The sequence below is a fragment of the Larus michahellis genome, chromosome 6 (genome assembly GCF_964199755.1).
Source record: "Larus michahellis chromosome 6, bLarMic1.1, whole genome shotgun sequence".
NCBI lineage: Eukaryota > Metazoa > Chordata > Aves > Charadriiformes > Laridae > Larus > Larus michahellis.
Window position 1 is genome coordinate 24,782,577 of NC_133901.1, and position 15,205 is coordinate 24,797,781.

General features: G+C 42.1%; 1 protein-coding gene across 9 annotated transcripts in view; it reads left to right on the top strand.

Annotated features, from left to right (window-relative positions):
- Positions 1 to 3,605: 3,605 nt before the first annotated feature.
- U2SURP (U2 snRNP associated SURP domain containing) overlaps positions 3,606 to 15,205 on the top strand; it is a 46,712-nt gene continuing 35,112 nt past the window's right edge. For 6 of the 9 annotated variants that reach the window (XM_074592503.1, XM_074592504.1, XM_074592505.1 and 3 more), the window contains exons 1-3: positions 3,606 to 3,967; positions 11,393 to 11,440; positions 14,199 to 14,297. In XM_074592503.1, the coding sequence (XP_074448604.1) occupies positions 3,902 to 3,967; positions 11,393 to 11,440; positions 14,199 to 14,297 (213 nt within the window). In that variant the 5' untranslated portion in view covers positions 3,606 to 3,901. The remainder of the gene's footprint in view (positions 3,968 to 11,392; positions 11,441 to 14,198; positions 14,298 to 15,205) is intronic. The other 3 variants (XM_074592511.1, XM_074592512.1, XM_074592510.1) reach the window with 2 other exon arrangements.

Sequence of the window (15,205 nt, forward strand, 5' to 3'; positions counted from 1 at the left end):
AAGTTCCCCACGCTCCTCGATAAGACATGTGTCCCAGGAGAGCAGCAGGGGCCTGGAAGGGAAAGCAGCTGCTGAATGGCAGGACTAGAGCTGCACTGAGAGAAGGTAGGGCACCAGCACTGAGAGATGGAGCAACACAGAGATGGCTCCAGCCAAGAGACAGAGAGCAGATAGAGCAGTAGCAACAAGTCCAGGCTGCTGGGAACCTCAGAGCCAAATTGCCCTCTCCCAGCCACACATTCTCTGGCTCTTTTTTGTTATTCTGGGGGTCCCTGCTAAAGCATCTCAATTCAGGGCAGTGGCTCCTAGTAGCCCAGGCTACCTGTGCTCCAGCTGCGCCTGCTGCCTGCCTCTCATCTCATCTCTGCTCTGCTCTCCTCCCACGCTGCACACCCGTAGCTTCCCGGCAACACACGAGCACATGGGGGAGTGGGCATCTACCTATTTTGAGAATCCTTGCCTAGCGGTTTTCAGTCTCACGGGTGGGAGGAGATAAAGGGTGGAATAAGGGAAAAGAAGCTGGAAGAGTGCTGCCTAAGCAATGGAAAAACAGCACACACTGCCTGTAGCTTTAGAGATCTGTGAGCCACTACTGAGAGCATGAAATGACTCAGAGTTACAAACCTGTACACGCAGCAGCTACACTTCTGTCCTACTCCTGATCTGCCCACCTCGTGCCCTCAAATGTGATTCCTTTACTACAAGGTAGGGAACTTCCACAGCACTTTAAATCCTTCCTCTTCCCTTCCCTCACGCCCACCTTTGCAAAAGGACTGCAACAACTCAGCTGGGGTGAGAGCAGGCGAGAGACCTCTGAAAGTGGGGAAAAAACAGACAGAAAGACAAGGGTAATGCACTGCAGCATGTGGTTTACTTAATGTAGCTTAGTGTTAATTATTTATGATAATTCATGATTTTCCCTACCATATTGCCTAATGATATCTGTCATTGTAACAGCAGTTAATAAACAACTCCCAGGTCTGCATGCAACCAGACGTACTGCATCATAATGAAAAATGTCTAATATTTCCTTTTTAATATTATTAGCCTACCCTTTCCAGCATTAATTCTCCATAGATTTCTGCATCTCGCTGCTTCCTTTCCTGCCCTCTTTCCTCCCTCCCCTTTCTCTCCCATTAAGCCCAAGACACTGACATGTGTTGTCATTCACTAACTGTACTATTGCAATGTGTTATAAATAGCACAGATTCAGGAGTACAGTTCATTCTGAAAAATTAGAGATGACCTTTGAAACTCTAACTATATCTTTCCTTTTTTTCACAGTGTGCTCCGGATCATGATGCTCTTAATCTGGTGCAGTTTATTAATTACAAAAGAGCGTGGAGGCTGAGCAGTAAGCAGAGGATTTAAACAATGAGTTGGATAATTAAAAAGGATTAATGAGGTGGATTAAATAAAGGGATTGAGGCCAAATGGAGCACAAATTTTCTAAACATTAGTCGCCCCAAAACTCTAGCATCCAAGAGCACGTTCCTCTTTCCTGCTAGATGTTTGCTTTTTATCCAGAAGTGTCAGTCTTTCTTTCATACCAGGTTTATTAATGCAGTTCCAGGAAAGCTGAGCAGCATCCAGCATCTCCTCCTGTGGCCCTGAGTGCCCCCTTCTACCCAGTACAAGTTCCCCAGCTGGTTTGTTTCCAACGCATTGCTGCACCTGTTTCCGCTACCATGTTAAAAAAATCCAAAAGCAGTCATGGATGACACTAATCCTGTGCCTCTGCAAGCTGATGAAGTGGTTCTCAAGAAAACAATGAGAAAGATGGGGAAAGAGAAGGACTTGACTTGGATTCCGAATCAATAAGATCCTGCCTAATCCATCTCTAAAGCTCCTTGGCCAACACCATTCCTTCCTGTGGATGGGCTCCTCTATGAGCAAGTTTGGAGCTCAGCAAATCCTAAAAATACTGATGGAATTGCTCACAAATCCTGCTGTCAAGGGGTGGGTTTTATTTCTCCTTCCTTCCTTTCTTCCAAGCCAGCAGTGATTTCACTTCAAATCTGTGCAAAGCCTTGGGGTGCCCACAGAAAGCTGTGCAGGTGGTTGCAGAAATGGAGAGCTGTCCTCCAGAGCAGAAGGTGAGAATCCTAGATCGTAAGGTACTGTGTCAGCTGTAGGTATAGCAAACACATGCTGTTGTAACTGCATATTCCTGAAGGGAGCTCAATAAACATCTGGTATCTCTTGACCCTTAGCTGTCAATCCATTACCAGAAATGTTTTGCATGGTTATTCTGCAAATGGTGGAAGGAGGCTTGGAAAGCAGGGAGAAATGCATATTTCTGCCACGTGACCCTTCTGCCTATCTCACCTTTTTCTTAGTTGCAGCAGAGCTGCCTGGCCAACCACTTATTTGATTGCAATGTAAAGCAATTTGTGTCTACGGAATTATTATTATTTATTATTTTGCTATTTTTGGCGTAGCGGACTTTGGAAGTAGAAATCATGTAATGTGGTAAATTTAACCTCAGGCGTGCCGAGGGGTGCATCTGGGGAGCAGCCTCCCGAGCGGGGCGGGCGGGCCCCTGTCCCCGGTGGCGGCGCCCGGTGACGGTCGGTGCCCGGTGGCGAGCTGTCCCTGCCCCCTGCCGGAGCGGGCGCACATGGCGGCGAAGGGCGACGTTTCCCCAGCTCCCCGCTATCCCTGTGAAGCTGCTCTTCGCAGCAGGAACAAGAAATGGTTGTAGCTTTTAGTTTTGTCCACGCTGCCGGTCTTCCCTATTGATCTGTGTTTTCCAGCTTTGAGGGAGACTTTTCACCTTTTCTCCAGCTCCCGAGTGAATGTTAATTTTCATAGCAGGAGCATTACTTCCACTAGCCAACCTATGTGACAGCCAGTGTCAGGACCTGCACTACGATGGTAGCCATGAAAAGACTCAGAGATAAACCTTCACCCTAATGATAGCGACTGGCAGAGCAACACATATCTCATCAGACACCTCCCTGCACAGCTGGATGCACACCTGCAGCAGGCGAGGTTTCCTCAGAGTTTTGTTCTCCTCTCTAAACTTCCAGTCCTCTCCAGTTACCCCTGCCCTTCTCACCCTCTCCTTTTGCTTTCTTTTTGCCTCTTCTGGAAGCTCACGCTTCATCCTTTGCTGGCAAATGTGGTTATTGGCGTAGGCCCTGCTGCCTCCTTTCGCTCACAGGGCAGGTGTTGGGAGTTGGTGGATTCAAAGCTTTCATTAATTTCTGTGTATCTACTGTCTTTTCCTTAAGCATTATCTCAAGCCTAGCATCTTCCACATTATGCTGAAAATCCATAAAAGCCCAGGAATTCAAGATAAATGTAATGTGACCAGCAATGCAAGATAAATATAATGTCACCTCTTGGTTATAATCCCTAGTAAAGCAATGTTCAATAAAGCAAGCAGCTGCGGTGGTGCGCTGTCAAACCCAGTAACGGAGGAGCTGCAGCGCGACCCTTTTCACTATTTATTCCTGCGCTTTTCGTGACTTGATGTAACATTTTTACATTCCCTCCCGTCAGGGTTTCTCCCGCGTCCCCCGCAGGGTCGGACGTGCCGGTTCCCCGCTCAGCAGCAGGCCCCGCACCCGCCCCGGGCCCCGGCCGGGCCCGCCACCGCTGGGGGCGGGCGCCGGCTCCCGCCGCTGGCTGCCCGTCGCTGCCTGTCTCCCCGCAGCTGGTCGCTAGAAAGATCTGGGTCGCCTAGCGACTTCATGGGGGTTTTCTTCGGCTAACGGGAGAGCGAGAGCCGCGGGAAGGACGCTGGCACCGCCTGCGCTGTCCCCGCTGCTCGCTAAAGGGAGGGTACGGGCACAGGCTTTCCCCTCAGCCACATCAGTGGCTCGGCCATCGGCTTCCCGCCCTCCGCTCGGCGGGCTCGGTGCGATCGGCGCTCGCTTCCTCGCCGCCAGGGCTGATGAGCGAGGGGAGAGGCAAGATGGCGGACAAGGCGCCCAGCGGCTCGCAGAAAGCCAGTGGGAAGGTGAGGCCGTTCCGCGGGGCGACCCAGCCGCCCGCCGGCCCGCTCCGCCGCCGAGGGGGTACGGCCGCCGCCTGCCGGCGCGGCGGCGGGGCCCGGGAGTGGCGGGGCGGCGAGGCGCGGGCGGCGCGGCCTGCTCCGTCCCTGCTCTCCTCCCGGGTGACTGTGGGCCCCGGGAGGGGGTGGGGAGGCGGGAAAGGGGTGGCGCGGCGGGGCCGAGGGGCCCGAGCCTCCCGCGGGGCATCCCTGCTCCCCGGGACCGCCCTCGGCACGATTCTAGCCCGGGGCGACGGCCTCCTGACGTCCCCGCGCCCCGGCGTCGCGGCGGGGCGCGCTGTGGCGGCGGGCGCGGGCCGGCCTGTGCTAACGGCGCGTCCCCGGGTTTGGGTACGGACGGTTAGTTAATGCCCGAGTGCCACCCTTGCCCCTGCTAATTTCTGTTGTGCCGGGAGTCCTGATCCCCGCCGTGGGCTGAGGCACGCGTGGGGTTAGTTTCCAACTTGCGTGCCTGAAGCAAAACGGTAATTTGAGATCGAGTTTCTTTTGATTTGCGGTGGAATTACAGAGTTCACCAAAATCATCCTGGCGTTCCCCGCTCTCGTCGCTGTGCCCGCTGTGCTTCCAGTAGTTTTTGTGCGTTGGATTTGCAGAGCAGAAGTCCAGGTCGTGCAGGAGTTCTGGCAAAGTTGTGCAGGGCTGAAGCCGGCACCTGGCTGCGGGTGATGCCAGCCCGGAGCGGGCTGCTCGCTAAGCATCCCCCTCCCTCGGGGAGAGTAGGGGGTGAGACGTGTTTTGGGGGATGCGCTGGCAGCTGACGGTTTGAGGGTTAGTGATTAGTGAGGCTCCCTTTCACTCAGCCTTGTTGCAGGTTTTAGGCCAGAAGCATATGAATCTTCCAGTTTGTTTTTTTTTTTTAATTTTATTATTTATTTTTAATTCTTTATTTTGTGTGCGAGTGTGTAAATCAGTCGAGGGAGAAGCTACATTTTGGCTCAGGAATTTCCAGTGCTACATAGATGAATAAATTTTACCCATTTTTGTATTCAGCTAAACCAGAATTTTTTTATTTTGTTGCTGCTAGGAAACTAGCTGAAATGTAGTTACTGAGAGCCTTTGCATGTTTACCCAGTTGGTGTTATTCAAGTAGGAGAGTTTTATTTTCGTTTGCCTCTTATGATCTATTCCAAATATTGCCAGGAAACACGTTTTGGATCTTGCATTTGGTTTGGAACTGCAAGTAAGAACTGGACAGAAAACTTTAGTAGTAAATTAGGTCTTAATTTATGGAGAATGGTTTCCAGGGAATAAAACGTTTTGGGATTTCAAATATAATTAGACATGGAATAATAATTTAATTGTTGATTACTGCAACTGATAACATGGCACACAAAAGCAACCCAGATGTGATCCCTTTTCACAGTTACATCCCAGACTTTTTTGTTTTGTTGTTTACTATTTCTGTGCTGATTGTACTCTTTTTTTAATATACAATAATAGTTAATTTAGTAGAATTGTTTTCTGTTCTAGATCTCAGTTCTGCAGAGGTATGTGCAGATGCTTCACTTTTCACACTAAATCATCCATCCCATTGAATTTGGTGGGACTGCTAGAGGATGTAAACTCAAACGTGTGCGTTAGGCCTGTTGAGGAGGTCCTGTATCTTGCCATCTATGTGCGGTTCCCCCTCACCCTTCATTTTCTCATTTCTCTAGACGTATATGCTGTGTTTCCAGTAGTCTTTTTCCCATGCTTTACTTTCTAGGTCTTCTTGTTTTATATTGCCAATATTATTTTATGTGCCAAAGAAAATAGTGCTGGTACATACCTGTATCCACGAGAATGTGTTTTGGTTTTTTTTTATTGACAAGTAAAATAAAACAAGACATGGGATTTATTTATTGTAATTAATTTAATAACACAAGCATAAAAATGTGCATTTTTAGTTGAACCTGTATGAAACTGTTTAGCGTTTAATAATCTAAGCAAATAACAATTTTGCTCAATTTCTTAAGGTAATCATTTATCAGACACTTTGATTTTTTTAAAATCCCTTAAGATTTGTTTACTTACAGATCAAAATTGAAGTTTTAGGCTCCATTTGCAAGTTATAAGAATAATTGTACTTGCAAAATGAATATGTCTTGTAGACTCCATAGGATATGTTTCAGTGGCAGTTCCAAGATGTGCCTTTGCTGGCTTCTAGCCTGCCTCCTGGGAAGACATGGTGACATTTTATTTTCTGTGAAGAGCTGTGGCCTAGCGTTTGAAGGCTTTGACACTTAAGTAAGATTCGTTTTTTCCCCTTCAGAATGTGTGGTGTTTGTTCTTCGGTCTTAGTGTTCACATACTGATTTTGAACATCTAGCTAGTTATTTTGTTTTATAATGTAAAATGAAGCTTACTTCAGTCAGGTGTTACCTGTTTGATTCGCTGTTTGAAAACTGTTGCTGGAGATAGTACATACAGGTCCAGGAGTACCCATGGCCTGTGTCGCGGTGGTGGTAGCTGCTTTTTATGATACTGTCAGCTTCTAAGTGACTTTGAGAGTCTCCGATGTGTAATGTGTTGCAAAAGCAACATCTATTCTTTTGTCACTTTGAGATTAGGACAGCAAGATAATGTGCTTGAGATTTCAAGAAATCTAAATAGGAAAGAAGGACAAAATGAAGGAAGAGAAGATAGAGATTGCCCAAGACTGCACAGGAGGTCAGTGTAGGTAGGATATGATTCTAAAATGGCAGGTACTGATTATGTTCAATTATTGTCTTGATGTAATGAAATATTGGCTACTCAATGACTCTGCCATTTTCTTATTTTATCTTCTGAGAATAGCGACTATTGCGTGTCCGCTGCTCTTACATATAATACTGTATGAATTGGATACCGTGTGGCGGAAGAGATGATCCACTGGGACTAAGCCACAGGTTTCCTATTTTTCATTCTAAAAGATGCTTTAGCAACATTCCTTAATCTTAAATGCATTTCTCAGGCTTATTGAGTAAGGTATGTGTTAATTAGGTGTTGAAGAACAGTGATTACTTGCTCGTGAATGGACAGCTTTCCTTGGTAAGTTAGTGTATGAGGAGCAGCAATGTAAAATCTGTATGTGTAGTGAATTCCAGTTAGATGTAGCGTTCTGCAGGATGGTGAAACTTGCGATTTTTAACTTTACCTGTATTATTGTTCAACTGGTGACCAGGAGTGGGAGATGGAAACATAAAAGGAGGTGTCCTCATTTCCTCTCTAGCAGTAGAAGGTTAAATGTTGGCAGCTCCTGTTCATCTGAGTTTAAGGTTATAATGGAATAACATTCCTTGCAAGTACTTTGGAGAAAACCATTTTCCATTTACTTTTGTGTCAGCAAGTGACGTCCATTTAAATAATGAATAACATTAATATGCAGTATTCCAGTAAATGTAAAGAGTAAATAGATTGGCTATAAAATAATTTGCAGGTGTTTGTTTTCTAGATAGTTTGATAGAGAAAGGAAGAATAAAAAAGACAATTTGGGCTGGAAACCTCACCGTCTTTGCTCGATGTTAACAAATTAAGCTGTGATTCCATTTGCTTTTCCTTGATATCTGTGCTGACACAAACCAATCCCAGCCTTAGCTATTTTTTCCCTCCTAAACACCGTCCTCTGTAGTTGATTTGGCATGACTGGGGGGAGGGACCCTGCTGTGAATTGGAAACTGGTTTGGCTGAACCTCCCCAGTTCTCACTTTCCTGGGTGATCAGATAGATCTGGAAAAGTGATCTGGTTCCGTCTGAGCAGCTGCCCACTGTGGGGGCAGAATCAGTGGAAGGTGTTGAAACGGGGCAAGAGTGTCTTGCACCAGAGTTTCTCGTAAACAGTTTACCCTGAAGCTAGTAGTTTCTGCAAGGGCAGGGCTTTTATGTTTAAATTGTAGCCATTAAAGTTGTTAAAATAACATTCAGCATTTGGAAGGCCATGGGATTGTCTTCTGGGTTTTATTGGCAGCTTTTGTTGCTGTTTGTTGTTTTACTAAATGGCATCAGTATTAATTAAAAAAAAAAAAAGAAGAAAAAAGAGAATTTGTTTATGTTATACAGCCTTTTTTAAGTATTTGTGAAGTAACATGATCATGCCAGTTTTACCCAGAGATTGTTAAATTTGGAGAAACTATGGAGAGCTGGATTTGTGGGCACTTGCACTGCTGACAGGAAGGAAGATTGGGAGAGGAGTCATCTCTTCTCTGTTTGGTTTGGAAGCTGCCATGAAGCTGCAAAAAAATTTAAACATCAGAATCTTGAGAGAGGGCTCTCTGCTTTGGCTTTCTGATAGGAATTTGTCATAAATCGCATTTGTATGGTCCTTTGAAGATTTTCTTTTTATTTATTTATTTTATTCTTTTGAAGGTTGAATAAACTTGGCTAGAGTTGGTGATGGAGACCTGACCTGACCTCCAAGACTGTGGTTTGACAGGGCTGTATTTTACTGAAATGCCATGTCAGCAGCCTGCATTGCTACTTCACTTATTCTGGCACAATTCTTTGAGTGACCTGTATAGTGGAAGAGATTGAGAAAGTGATCCAGCTGGAAAATAGTCTGGTTTACAGGGAAGGAAAACAACAAAAAAAAAAGATAAGCCTAATGCAGAGTGGTAGAGGCAGCGGGTTGGGAGTAAGAGGATGTTTGTAGATTGTTTATGCTGTCAATAACTGAAAGATGGACTCATTGCATTTTTGAACACAAAGGAGCTATCCTCACATCTCAGCCATCAGCAGGTGCAGGACAGAGCTTTGGGTATGTTTCTTTCAACAGTTATTTCAATTGAGCTACTTAATGTGATGAGAAGCCTGTTCCAGGTTTCAACACAGGTGGATAATATCTTCTGGAATGCTCCGCTCTGTCAATGTTTAAAAGATACTGTGATTCTATTGAGTCAACTCAGCTGGTATAACTTAAGGAAACAAAATTGCTCCTTTTCTCAAGGCAGTGCAGATGGATGCAAAGTGCAGTGCTGTAAGAAGTAAGTTTTTTTAATAGCTGCTATTTAGAAACAGGGAGATAGCAATTTGTAATTTTGTGAAGAATCGCTTTGTCTTGTGCTTTGTGGGTGCGGTTGCTTGGATGGTCAGAAGCAGTACCAAAGGTATGAACTAAATTTATAGTTGGGAAGAGAAGACCTTAAAAATAAGAACTGTTTAAGGAGATGAATAATGTGGCTCTGCAAACCTGCTAGTTGCTGCAAGAGAAAGCTGGTTTAAAAGCTAAAACTGCTTTTAGAAGTTTTCACAATGCACGTTGTTAGAAATTCTGTTGCTTGGCTAATGTTCGGGGTGGTTTCTCCACAGTGCCCTTGTCCTTGTTAGCAGATTGGGGAGCGCCGCTGTGCTTCTAGCTCAGCGACTTCCAGACTTTTTTGATCATTGGCCTGCTTTTCTGCTGTTAGCCTGCAGAATCTCTTGAATGCTGCAGTGCATTGAAAGACTTTCCAAGCAGTATCATCTGTTCTGTTGCTGGAGAAACAGATTTAGTGACTTAATTTTTTTTTTTTTACGTTCTTTCTCAGGATGTTGTGTCTCTAGTGTCATTGTACTGAGTGTTGGTACTGTTTGTTACTGTGTGTGATGCCTTGTTTGTTGTCCTTCCTATAAGCAGCTTCAGCACCCATCCGTGTTGGAAGGTGTTGCTTTCCAAAACTTCTGTAAATGAAACAGATGTGGAGAGTTGAGAAATGGTCATTTCTGTTACGCATTGGCCAAACAACCTCCTTCCCCCAAGCGGTGCTAGGTCTTCACTCTCAGTACACTAAGGCAGGCAGCATTGTGTCAGTCCACCTTTGAGATTTATCTTATTAACTGCAGGTCTAAACATATTTTATTTTCTTTTTAAGGATGGGATTGTAACTAATGTGTTTGCTGCCGCAGGGTGGCAGCTGGCAGCAGGAAGAATGCTGTTTTCAAGCTCTGAAATTATTTTACACAGTGTCTTTCTTCTAACTGTGCGATGTTGTGCTATACATTCATAAACTCTCTGGGGGAGGACAGGTTTCCTTAAGCTCCATTCTTGCAGTATGTAGAACTGTGGATACCAGATTACTGATCTGAGCGCCATGATTTGTGATCTGAGTCACAAAAAAAATCCAGCACCAAATACAGAGGAAAAATTTGCAGGAAGGACTGTTAATAAAAGAGGCTTGTGATATTTGCTTCCACGTGTATTTTAATAAACTACTACTGGTACATGTGAACTAAACTTTTTATTACCTTCTGAGCAAAGATGTGCCTTGTGAGTAATGTATAGTATTGCAGGTAAGCAGATTTGGGAGGTCTTTGAGTGTAAGACTTATTGGGGGGGCCGTGTGTGTTGTCATTCCCCCCCCGCCATTTTCTTAAGGAAACCCCGATTGTATATACCTAGGAGCCTTTTTCTTCTCCCTTTTAAGGGTTTTAACTTTTTGTCTCTCTTTACCTTTGTGGACTTAGTTCTGGTCCTTGAAGTGCTGTCTAACACTTTTTCTGAATTGATTTGACTGTAAAACATAGGAATGTACTTGTTCAAAGATAAATATCTCTGTCTTAGTTGATGAAAATGCATGATGTGAAATGAAAACGAGTACTAGTGAATTATCTTTTAGAGTAGCATTTGGTGCTTGTCCATTTTGGAAGACTGGAGATGAGCACTGTATATTACTATTTCTGGTAGAAACTGTAAATTCCTGGTAATAGGGAGAAGTGCTAATGTTCTGTAACTAATGAAGAGATTTAAGCTAGTGGAAATGTTTTATTTTGACTTAAATTTCAATTTGGATGTGAATTGTGCATCAGGCAGTTTGGTCTTAATAGAGGTTATGTCAGTGAGGTTTTCTGGAATTTGGGCATTACATACTCTAAAAATGCGTTCAGTCCTGTTCGTTGGAGTGTTCTCCATCACTTAAACTCATTTAAAAACCTCAGTTTTAAAAATGCCTGTGCACGTTTTGCATATTCACTGGTTTGCATGTTAACGTTCAGTTACAGTTTAAAGTAATAATATTAATTAGAGCAGTTCTGGAAATGATTTTATAGTAAGGCAAATACAACCAAGGACTTGATGTAATCTTTAATACCCTTTAAGGTCAACTCTTGCAGATTCAGTGTAACAAACTTAATTTTTTCCTTACAGTGGCATGTTTATAAAAATCCAGTTGTGGAAATGTAGACTTTTTAATGGTAGCAAAACAGTCTGTCTTTAATTTCTTGTTTGCCTTACATTGTTCACGCTGTGACCCTGTTCATTTACATCATTAAAATACATTACATGTATCTTTGTTCTTGTTTATTTGGATGTTGACGTTGAAACATTCAAAAACATTCGAAAAACTGATGAAACATTCAAAACATTTGAAAAACTCACTAAAAAACCCCAGAGGTTGTTTGTTTCTTTTTCTGTACCTCACCTCCTCTTCATTCTCTCTTCAGGTCAGAGCACCAGATGCAGTACATACCACTGGATCTGCTGATACACATGTAAGTCCAAAATATTTAAAAACAGCAAAAAAAACCCAAACCAAAAATCCAGCCAAACCCACAAACTCAAAATAGGTGTGTTCTCTAAAGAAAACACTTGCTGCAGGCAGACTCTGTTGCATTGGGTATCTAATCTGCAGGTGTTTGTAAATGAACTATTGATTTTCATGTTTAAAAATATCCTTGAAACTTTCAAACTACCACTACTGTAGGAAACTCTGCTGCATGATGCTGCATTCATAATAGATACTTGAACAGGAAGAACCTGTAGGGTCTCCGTATATGTTTATCTCTTATACTGAGGAATAGTTCAAAACACAAGGTGATTAATTGAAAGAGTCACTGTGCATTAAAGTGTCTTTTCGTATTCAGTTGTCTTCTCAAAAATGAGTTAGTGGCCCTAATTTCATCCTTTATTTTTCTTTTTAATACACTTAAAGCAAAAGGTAAGAATAGTTACCTAGTCTTTTCTTTTTTTTTCCCCATTGAAGAGACCTTCACTTGGTTATGTGGTTAGTATGTTGCTTGAAGGCCTACCTATTTCTGAGCTAAAATGAAAACAATCAGCAAGAGCCAAACAGAGCGTTAATACCAGACAATTCATTCTGTGGTTTGGATTTTCTTCAAGATTTCTATTTGATTTTGTATATGAAAAAGTCAATTACTAGCTCTTAAATTGCTCATAAGATAACATTATTCAAGTTGTGATAGCATAAACTTTCCATGAAGAAGTAGATCCTTTTATTGATTTGCTTTACTTGCTACAATTTGGGGAAAACTGCTCTTAAATCTCTTGGATATTTTGTATTGCCCATGGAACTGGGACTTCAGTTCTTTGTGCCACCTATATTCAGTGCAGCTTTATGTTTAATGGGAGTTTGCTTTCATACAGTGATTTGATTACTCAGCTAGAAGCTTTCTCTTTGCTTCCATCATTTGCTTTACCCTGTATTCCATTTTTTGAAGGAGGAAGGCCTTCAAGTTTTGTTTAGCTCTGTTAGGAATTCTGTGAAGCTGCATATGGTTAATAATAATGTTATAATTGCCTACTGGAATGTAACTAGTAGGCATAAAGTAGTTCAATCCTATTAATTTATATTGCTGCAGCCACTTTGAAGGTAGTGGTTCTTGGCATTTTTTTCTGAGACCCTTTCTAAACTGAGGGGATCTTAGTGCCAGAACTCTTCTTATCCCACATCTGCTTCCCTTATGTCACTAGAACATATATTCACGTGGCTGATCTGCAGGTATTCTGGAACACTATTGTAAGAGATTATTTCCTGATGACAGGATAAACCTTGGGTAGGAGTGTGGTATTTGTTTTCTCTGTGTTGCTTTGCCCATGTTTTGCCAAGGTTGTATATTGTTTGTCATAGTGAAATATAAGCTGTCAACAGGAAAACTGGATTTTATGAACTTCAAAAACACACAGACGCATGAAAAGCTCCTGATAAATCTGCCACAGAAGCTCATGTCAACAAACATAGTGTCATAAACCAGATGACTCCACAGATAACACTGCATTAATTTGTAGCTGATAATTTTCCTTTTAATGATGAAGTAGGAAGCATTTTTCAAAGAAATATGAGCTATTCTGGTCATATGCTTGGCACAGATCTAAGAGGTGTTTGTGATACTAAACAAGGATTATAAACTGAAGGTGTTTCAAAGAGTTGTTTTTCACAATGCTTTTTCATATGTGAAAAATTCTGAATAGGAAGCTGATACTAGAAATAAAAGCCTTTACAAAGACAATTATTCCCAGAGGAATTCTTTTCTTTTTTTAAAGAACTGTCATTGCAAAAGTGGTAGTTTTAAGCATCGCTGTGCAAGTACATCCAAAATATCTTGAAAATAAAGGCTAATAGCTTATCTTTTGGTCTTTTGGGGCTTTTTTTCCTTGTTCTTGTGCTGGTTCTTTATGGATTATTGTGTTAACCTAGGATTTTCCAGAGAAGCTGCTTCTCTCCTCTCCTTCCCGTTGCCAGTGTCTTTTGAACATGGCCTTCATCCTGTCGTCCTTCCTCTCTCAACACTTTACTGCCTGTTAACTAACTAAATAGAATCTTAAGAATTCTAATTCCGTACTCTCCAGAAGTGGCTGTTATGTGGAGTCCTTCCTTCATCAGGGTTTCAAGAAGGGAGGAATGGTAGTTAAATTACCTAAACCAGAAGGATTCTAGGAACTAAATAGGAGGTCTTTTGGTTTATTTAACTAGTAGCTGAAAACCTCACAAATACATTTTCTTCTTCAAGCAAAAATGCCACATTTAACCTTGAAGTACAACTAAAATTTAACATCCATTTTGTTCTTCAGTTACACCTGTTCAACCTTGCACAAACATTCTTCTGACCAAAATAGTCAGAAAAGCTTTTAGAAGTTTTTTTTGTTTTTTACATTCTGGAAATTGCGATGATCAAAAAGGAACTGTAGTGCAAAGCATGTATTTCCAAAGGTTTAGAAACTGCATGTTGCATAATGATAAGATCTTCAGGCTCTTACAGCAAGTACCCTTCAGTTTTCAGCTGTGCTTGAGTGGTATATTAAAAGCTTTCTCATTACACCAAGGGTTATTTGTTTTTTTTAAAAAACACAGTTTTTAATTTTTTGGTTGTATTAGATAATGGCAAGTTCAGAGAGAAGTACAGGAAGCCTTTGTTTTGTTTAGGTTAAGTCACTTCAGGTAGAAAGTTGCTGGTCCAGACCAAGGTAAAGAGTAACATGTTCTTAATATTTGTTTTCTTACTCCTTTTGCAGCCTGTAATGGAAAGCAAACTTAAAGCATTCAGTATTGGCAAAATGAGTGCTGCCAAAAGGACTCTGAGCAAGAAGGAGCAAGAAGAATTAAAAAAGAAGGTAATGGTATATCATGAGTATTTTATTTTGTATGCAGAACTGAAATAAGTTTGCTTTTAGGTTACAACCAGCTTTATCAATGAATTTCTTTATTTTGATAATTTTAGCTTTCTAAGAATGAAAGTGAATTATATTTTGGGTGTTTAATTTGTTCTTGGCATCCATGGTATTAAGATAGGGAGAGAGACTTGTGTCTCTCTCCTCATGTCTGAGAAATCAAGTTCTCTGGCTTCCTGAAATACTGAATTACAACAACCCATTGATTGTTGTGTCGCTCAACATGAAGACACCTTAGGTTATTTTCTGTTCCTTCTTTGCCCTCTATCATTGGATTTCAGTAACGAGAAATTGTTTCCTTACATGCCCTTGTTATTTTGTAAAACATATTTTTGTCTAATGGCTTCTTTTGGAATTAATAAAAACAGTAATGTTTGATATTGAATTTTAGGATACTCAGGAGCATCCAAATTTTAGGAAACATGTAGCTTATAGTTGGTAAGGTGGAAGTTTTGAAAACTTTTGGCTTTGAACTTTACACGCACAACTCTTACTATATTTCAGTGGGATATCTTCTGCTAGGTTGTTGGAAATACTAGCCTAAAGAAACATGGTAGTGCTACATTTAGCGTCTCGCTCAACTTTATTAAGTCATTGAATTAACTTCTTCTCTGGGAAATGCATAAAAGTGATCCAGTTGTTAATCTCCTTCAGTCACATGGGTTGAGCATAATGGGTAAGATGGAATGTGTACTGTTCTCTGATGCTTAGGTCAACAAAGCTGCAGTTTCATGATGTGTGTCTTTCATATGATCTCTTCTGTTTGGCATCTTGAGTGTTAAATTGCTCTGTAAACTCTTGTAAATGAACAGCCATATTTGAGCATACAGGCCTTATTTGCTTTATGTATT